Raw genomic sequence first — 8,064 nt, forward strand, 5'->3', positions numbered from 1 at the left:
TGATTGATGTGGTGAAGCATCAGAAAGGCTTCCTATGAGCAGCATAATAAATGTTTTTGCATATTGTTGAAATGCTTCAGTCACATGAAGTGCACCAAGAAAGGTCACGGCCTGGATGGGTTTAGCATGGCTGCCCACTGTGCCTCATATTATATTGCACACAGGCCTTCAGTTGAAGGGAAGAATAGATCATATGCTTTGTGTTTGAAAATGATCTGGGTTTTTTAGCTGCACTGCTGATGAATAATACTATTGCTTGTCGGTTTAATAACTCATAAATGACAAAATGGTATTTGGATTCATGCAGTTATGGAAATATCAAAGGACTAATCTAACATCGGCAGCAGTCTAACCTACATGGATTCATCCACAGTCCATTCCCCAACAAAAGGTTCCACGCTGCTGCACCCTTTATAAACAAATTATTCATGTACATGTTGGCTCTAACCTAACAGATATACAGGCAATACTTTTCAAATTTGACATATTGTGGAATAGAAGCACATATCATGCTGTACTGGATACAAGTAGATATGAGCATGTTTTTAAAGATTATTTTTGGGGGGCTTTTTGACCTGTAATAGATAGGACATCTGTAGCTGGGATATAAGCAGGCTAACCCCAGATATGATCATGTTTGGTTTAAGAAACATTCAAGTTAGATGTGTGTGCTCTCAGTCAATGCAACAAATATTTGAGAAACATGATCATCTAGTATATCTCCCATAAAGGACTTGTGAGGTTGTCAGGTATGTGGCGTAAAGTCTGAGGCTGCTGAGAATGAATTTGGAGAAATACAGGAGGTTTATCAGTGAACGTTTTATGTCTCAGAACTGAAAACACACTTTAAGATTAAACATTTTGTGGCTCCACAAAATCAAACTCCCCCAATGCATAACACTTACAGACTATACAAACGTCGTTCTTCGCAGTTCTTTCTAAAACCCTTAACAGACAAGTATTTCCACCAACTCGTTGCTAAGTAATATTTAAAAAAATGTGTGACAGTTATCCTTTTACTTGTTCTTAAAGTATTCTGATATTCAAGGATCATCACCAAAGAGTTGGGTTCAAGTCATCTCCACCAGAGGTCCCTGTCCTGCCTCACATTCTTCACAATTCATTTACTTTGCTGCTTCTCCAGACAACAGTCATACAGGTTTATTTCTACACTGCACCACCTGGGGGAGCAAGAGTCCTTCTTCTGGGGTGGAAAAGACGTGGATTCAGATGCTATTACAACTCAATGTAAGTCTATCCATTTGGTCTTTGATTCATGTTCAAAGCATGTTAAAATAAGGCAACTAAATGTAAATCGAACATGTAGTAAAAATGAAATGTGGTAAACAGCATGTTTCAATTTCCTATTATTTCATGTTTCTGTGGTCTTTTTGCAAAACGCAATGATTATTTCACTCTCTGACTCCTTGTTGGAAAGGACAATGTACAGTTCAGTTACATACTATTGCAATAGCAAAGAATAAAAATGTATAATCAAACACTTTATTCTGATGAAAATTCACACTCGCTAAGAAAATCAAATATGACTCAAACATGACACATTAAAGGTTAATTTTAATTTCAGGGTGCTGTTGATGCCCTGACCACTTTGTTCTGCCTGCCTGTGCACAGTATGATATGATAATATCAGATAAGCATATGAGAACATTAAAGACACTGTTAAATGCCATACGTTACATGCAGTGTTGCACACAGTCTCAGACCGTCAATAATGTGTTTTTTAAAATGGACTCTTTATCTTTACCGCTAGTTTTGAAGTCTTATCAACTGCCACGTTAGAAAAAATAACAGGCACAAACCTTGAAGTAGCAGGGCAGGGCTTTTTCTGTGGAGATATGGAATGTTTTTTTAAAGATAGAACTCTAAACTCATTCTATAAAGACAATAATAAGTTAGTTATATGGTGGGTTTTACTGTAAACCCGTCCAAACATTTGTTTTTGTTGTTCAGCAACACAAATATCTAATATACCAATTATTACATAAACAATGGAAATATTAAGCTCTAATAAAATAATGCCAGTGTAAACAAGCTTCAGTATCACGCAACGCCCAAATATTGCACATACATTCATAAATATAGACATCAACTTTGTGCCTTTGTGTTTATGCATGTGGCTGCATCTGTGTGTGAATATGTGATACGTCTGTATACAGCCAAGTTAGAAGAACACTAGGATAAATTAAATCAGGTGGGGAAATAATTTCATAACTGACTGATTTCATAACAAGAGGCACCTAATAGACACACACATTTATACAGTACCTACAAGCAGACATATACACATACACACACTCTTACACTCACAAAAGCACTTGTGCATAGATCTCAAGTGTCTTTGTGCACAGACACACAGAAATGTTCAGAAAAGTCTAAAGCATTGTCTTCACAACAAAGTCCATTTTGTCTTCAGTTCTGGTGCTTCATCACAATGGATACATAAACAATGGAAATGTGTGTGTGATTGAGCCTGTTTAATGTGTTTTGGTCCCATTCTGTCTGGTTTGAACCTCGTTCTTCAGTCCCTGTCTGCGTGGCGCTGAAGTCTTCATACTGTCAGTTTAATTCGAGGCAGAAGACCTCCAGCCACGGATCATAGGGTTCAACTAATACAGATCTCAGATCTGATTTAAGTTACTCAGAAGGTGCACGCCCCTCTCAAACCACAGTCCTCCAATCAGAAGCTGTCACGCGTTGTCTAGGCGTCCCCTGTTTGATCACATGTCAGCTGCTCCTGATCGGAGACGTCATCGTCAGCTGGTGGACGCGCCCGGTCAAAGAAACCACACTGAGGGGATCACATTAACCCATTAGAGTAATACTGGATAATCAAACTACCACAAGAAATGCTGGATAATGTTAGTGTGTGTGTGTGTGTGTGTACCTTCCACATGGCTAATGTTAGCATGGCCAGCATTAGCAGCCCCAGCAGTATGGCCAGGATGATGACCCAAAGTGGAACAGCAAATGACACGTCAGGAGTCCCCCATACCACCAAGGTCCCCATCTGCAGGATAAAGAGAGATACGGTTAGGTTTTTGTAGGTGCTAATACATGTCTCACACACTTCTGTTACTGCCAGCATCGTACCGATGTGGTGTGTTGCGGCAGGGTGGAGGGTTGGATGAGGTAAGGCATGGCTGTGACCATGAAGGATACGGTAGAGTTGAGGATGTAGGGGTCATTACGCCGCTGTAAGACAAATATAACATTGTTATTATTTAAAAGGTGCAATTTGACCAATCATATATTTTAATTGTTATGTTGCTTTGTAAGACATTTAGTTTGAACTTTGAACCTTAGCTTTTCATTATCAACATCATCGAGAAGTCCCTAAAGTACTCAATAAAATGATAATTTGAACATCTACATTTTCAGGACAACTGGGCAAATTCCATCTGTTCTAAAGCTCCATGACTGCTACTAGGGTAATAAGGGAAATTATTGTAAAATTGGCTTCACAACTGCTGTTTCAAAGGTAAACCAACAAACAAATAATCAATCAAAAATGATCAAGATGGCAGGTGAAGACACTGACCTGCAGAAAAGTGTGAGCCCAGAGTCTCGAGCGGATCTTGACCACAGCGCTCTGCCCACGATCCAACCGGCCAACGATACACATGATCCTCAGACATGAGATATTGGTGCAGTTCTGCGGTGAAAAAAACAGAGGGCGGAGAGACATTACACACTACTCATCACTTGCGAATGATTTGGTTTAATTTCTTAAGAGAATGTACATGCATGTGAGGCTCACCAAAGTTTTACCGCTATAACTCTCAGCAGCAGTGACGGCTCGTTTATGGCGATGAGAAGCGCTGGTGTTCCTCAAGAAACCCAATAATTCAGGTGTATCCTGGAGAGTGTAAATCTGAAACAGAAAAGGAGAGTTGTTTCAGTAACTCAAATGCAAACGGGAGACGATAAAGCAGAAAACAAAGGAAAACAAATGCTAAGTTGCTGGTTCATAGTTCTCTTTTATCTTTAAAGGTTCCTTCAACAGCATGTGTTTTGGCTTCTTGAGGACAGATATTACATCCTGATTATCACATGTTGGTGGTTTAGTGTGGTCTGTGTAGCACATGGGCTCTTATGCAGCCCAGACAGCCAATGAGACGGAGATGGGGGAATATGAGGACAGAGAATTCTTGTAAAGTAATATTTTAAAGATGTATTAAGAGATGTAATAAAATGACACAAAATCACAAGCTGTGGAAACGTGTGTGGTTTGTAGGTTGAAGGATTTAAGGAGATTTTGTTTGCATTTTTGATTGCAGCTCAAACAGTCAAGCTGACAGCAACAAAAAGAGAGACAACAGACAACCAACGAGACTGAGTGACTCAAGTCACAGCTCACAGATATCAGATTGGTAATAGCTAGATATTTTCATTGATTCTCCACTGGGAGTCTGGCATCTGACAGAGGCCTGTGAGAGCAAAAATATTTTAAGTGATAAGAGATAACTTGCTTATTATTCTCAAATAATTTTGGAATTGCAGAATAGCAACAACAGTTGTTCCTTTTTCTTCCTGCCGCTTGGTAGGTAGCAGCTGCAGAAACAGGCCACAGATGACAGTAACTACTTTTGAGGTTTGTAAATGCATTATTGTAAAATAAATATTTTACTAAATGGTACCTTGCTTAAATGTCTCACCATACTGTGTCCCACCATACAGGGCACCTACGTGGCATATAGGCCAAAACACAGGGGAGCTGTGCCTCCAGTTGCTCAGGCTCTCTAACAATGGCAATGTTGGCTGGTGGGAAGCTGGTGGGGAATCCTCCTCTACCGGTCAGTCAGCTGGGCTGACACTATTGATTATTTTTCATTTAATATATTTTCAGATGTATTGATTAATCATCAACTATGAAAGGTTGGAACATAACTAATGTATGTCACAAGTTACCAGATGACAACTTAAAATTATTTTGTCTGAGCAACAGTAAAGAACCCAAGAGTATTCAGTTTAGGTTGGTATGATGCTGTGCACTCCTCACTGCCAACACAGGGGGAAAGATGCGTCTGCTAACCCAGTGTGTATCAATCGGTCCAGTCTACACAGAGTGATTGACAGTGACAGGGACACTTGGAGATGTTAGCAAGATGGAAGACAGAAAAGGAAAAAAAAATCTGACCTTTAACCACATGCTGTGTATCCGATTCATTTTGTTTATATAAATGATTACAGCTCGTAGCATTATTATGCACTTTTTGAAATTACTGCATGTTTTCTTTTTAAATTACTCTACAGATGATATCATAGATATGGTAAACTATTCCAGCTCTAATTTCTGCTAAAAAGCATAATACTGCTACCCCTATCGTTTTGAGCCAATTGGCAAAGAACATGGAAAGCCGACAGAACAACGGGTATAATTGTGTTTTAAATAAGCGGGTATGAATGATGGAGAAATGGATGGATGACTGAGCCGCTAGCCCTATAATAATTAAAAGTCTGAAAATCCATTTGGTCCGGTGGTTTCATAGAAAAGTGGAGAGAAATACTGTGAAGCAATTTTTTTTCACTGCAGGCAATGTGTCCATAATTATATTTTTGGGTATTGAAATGAGCTTTTGAATATGTATTTGCATGCATAAGCCTGTATAATGTTCATATATTGTCGTGTTACCTGAAGGCCAAGTGGGTTGAGGCTGGTGTTCGTCCGGCAGCTAATTGGTCCGTCAGTTTGAATCTCCATGGCATACAGCAGATTTTCATCACGGAAACGGGAAGGCCAGCCGACCTGGAGCTCAGCCTCCCTAATACTGCTGGGACCTGAGTTATGGATCTGGAGACAAAGAGAGGGAAGAGAAAAAATAAATGTAGACAGTTGTCAGTATTGTGCTCACTTTTAGCTTATTAGTAGGTCTCAAGTGACTGAGGCTATAATTAGGTTATCATAACTGTGGGATGATGACACAGGCCACCTGTGTTTTGAGTGAAGATAATACTCATTCAGCCTTCAGTCACTGGGGATTGAAATACAAGACAAGTAAAACCTACAGCATCACCTGGCTCATCATTCCACATCAAAATGAGTATAAATGAATTATGAGCCTAAATGGACCATCAATTCAATAAAACACACACACACACACACACACACACACACACACACACACACACACACACACACACACACACACACACACACACACACACGGTCATTAACACTAAAGCAAGTCATCCAAACAGGACATGATCCTGGTGCTGCAGGGCAGGAATTCTGGAATAGCAAAAAAACCTCTGTCCTCTCTAACTAGAAGCAGCTGCCAACTGGGAAAAGTACCGCAAATGAAAATCATTATCAGCTGCAGGACAGGCCAGACGCGGCTGCACTCCGCCTCAATGAAGCAGCCGTCCCTTTAAAACAAAAAGAAATCACGTGTATGCTGCACTCATGCACATACCCATATTGTAAACTGTCGCCAGTCTGTCTGCCCTTCTCCCTCCTTCTATCTATTTGTCTGTACCTCTGTTTGACCTTGTTTTTCCTCCCAGTGATTATTACTCATTACACTGTGTCCAGTCTCAAGAACTATCCTCTTTCCTTTCCTTCCTTCTTCCTCCTTGCCTTGATCCTTATTCCCTTCTCTGTTTTTTCTGCCCTTCACAGCAGTAATTACTTCTGAGCTGGAGACCTTTGATCAGCCAGAGCCCAATTCTTTATAGAGCTACTGCTTTTACTGTGTGTGTGTGTGTGTGTGTGTGTGTGTGTGTGTGTGTGTGTGTGTGTGTGTGTGTGTGAGAGAGTGTGTTATTGTTTACTTCACCTTACAGAGCTACCTGCTGTAGCCTACTTTCCCACAACCCTCCCACACCTATTTTTCTACTCTTTCCAGCTAAACAGTAAGCGATTGAGACCTTTGCTTTGTTAGCAGTAACAAAAAAAACCTCTGAGTACATCTCTACATTAGCTGTGTTTTGATGAAGGGCCTGCATTTACCTCATAGATGTGTGTAACTTGTGGTCCCACATCGTCCTCTTTGACAGGCTTCTCTTTGGGTTCCCAGCGTGGGAATGGCAGCACCACCTGAGAGGGATGAGACACCCTGAAGAGAGAAAAAACAGCTCTGTGACACTAATGCATATACACACTGATAGGCTAAATTTAATACTCACTCACAATATGAATGTTGACATTGTTGTTGGTCACTGTGTTGATTTACTTAAGTGTTGTTTATTTTATTTTTTTACAGTTGCACTAGGATTTAAAGGAATGACTATAGAGGCCCCCTATGAATCACTGAGAGAGAGAGAGATGGAGTGACCCTGCCCGGAGGAAGCCTGGGGCCCCTGTCTGGAGCCAAGCCCAGGTGGAGGACTCGTAAGCCTGTGAGAGTGCCTGGTGGCCTGGTAGCCGGGTTTTTGCCACGGAGCTTGGATGGACACAGCTCGAAAAAGCTAAATGCCTATCTCTCCGTCCCATGGGCCCACCACCTGTGGGAGGAACCACTGGGGGCAGGTGCGCTGCCACATGGGTGGCGGTGAAGGTCAGGGGCCTCGACGGACCAGAACCGGGCGGCAGAGACTGGCTCTGGGGACGTAGAATGTTACCTCTCTGTGAGGGAAGGAGCCGGAACATGGAAGCATATTCCTGGATAGGGGTTGGACACTTTTCTACTCCGGAGTTGCTCAAGGTATGAGGCGCCGAGCGGGTGTGGGGATACTCACAAGCCCCCGGCTGGGCGCCGCAACTTTGGAGTTTACCCTGGTGGGTGAGAAGGTCACCTCCCTACGCCTGCGGGTGGTAGGGAGAAAACTCTGACTGCATATGCACCAGACAAGAGATCGGAATACTCAGCCTACTTGGAAACCTTGAATGGAGTCCTGTATGGGGGATTTCAATGCACACATGAGCAATGATGGAGATACATGGAGAGGCGTAATTGGGAGGAACGGCCTCCCTGATATAAACCAGAGTGGTCGTCTGTTGTTGGACTTCTGTGCTAGTCATGGATTGTGTATAACATCATGGTCAAGCATAGGGATGCTCATAAGTGTAAGTGGTACCAGAGCACCCTAGGCCAAAGATCAATG

The 8,064-nt window shown here is 41.7% G+C and overlaps 1 protein-coding gene across 1 annotated transcript in view; it reads right to left on the reverse strand.

Moving 5' to 3' along the window:
* Positions 1–1,489: 1,489 nt before the first annotated feature.
* Positions 1,490–8,064, reverse strand: part of itga8 (integrin, alpha 8) — a 42,219-nt gene continuing 35,644 nt past the window's right edge. Inside the window, exons 24-30 of the mRNA XM_032519441.1 lie at positions 6,971–7,076; positions 5,654–5,812; positions 3,779–3,892; positions 3,560–3,673; positions 3,112–3,213; positions 2,906–3,028; positions 1,490–2,809 (exon numbers count right to left, since the gene is read on the reverse strand). Of these exons, the coding sequence (XP_032375332.1) occupies positions 2,720–2,809; positions 2,906–3,028; positions 3,112–3,213; positions 3,560–3,673; positions 3,779–3,892; positions 5,654–5,812; positions 6,971–7,076 (808 nt within the window). The 3' untranslated portion in view covers positions 1,490–2,719. The remainder of the gene's footprint in view (positions 2,810–2,905; positions 3,029–3,111; positions 3,214–3,559; positions 3,674–3,778; positions 3,893–5,653; positions 5,813–6,970; positions 7,077–8,064) is intronic.

The sequence above is a fragment of the Etheostoma spectabile genome, chromosome 6 (assembly GCF_008692095.1).
Source record: "Etheostoma spectabile isolate EspeVRDwgs_2016 chromosome 6, UIUC_Espe_1.0, whole genome shotgun sequence".
Classification (NCBI taxonomy): Eukaryota; Metazoa; Chordata; class Actinopteri; order Perciformes; family Percidae; genus Etheostoma; species Etheostoma spectabile.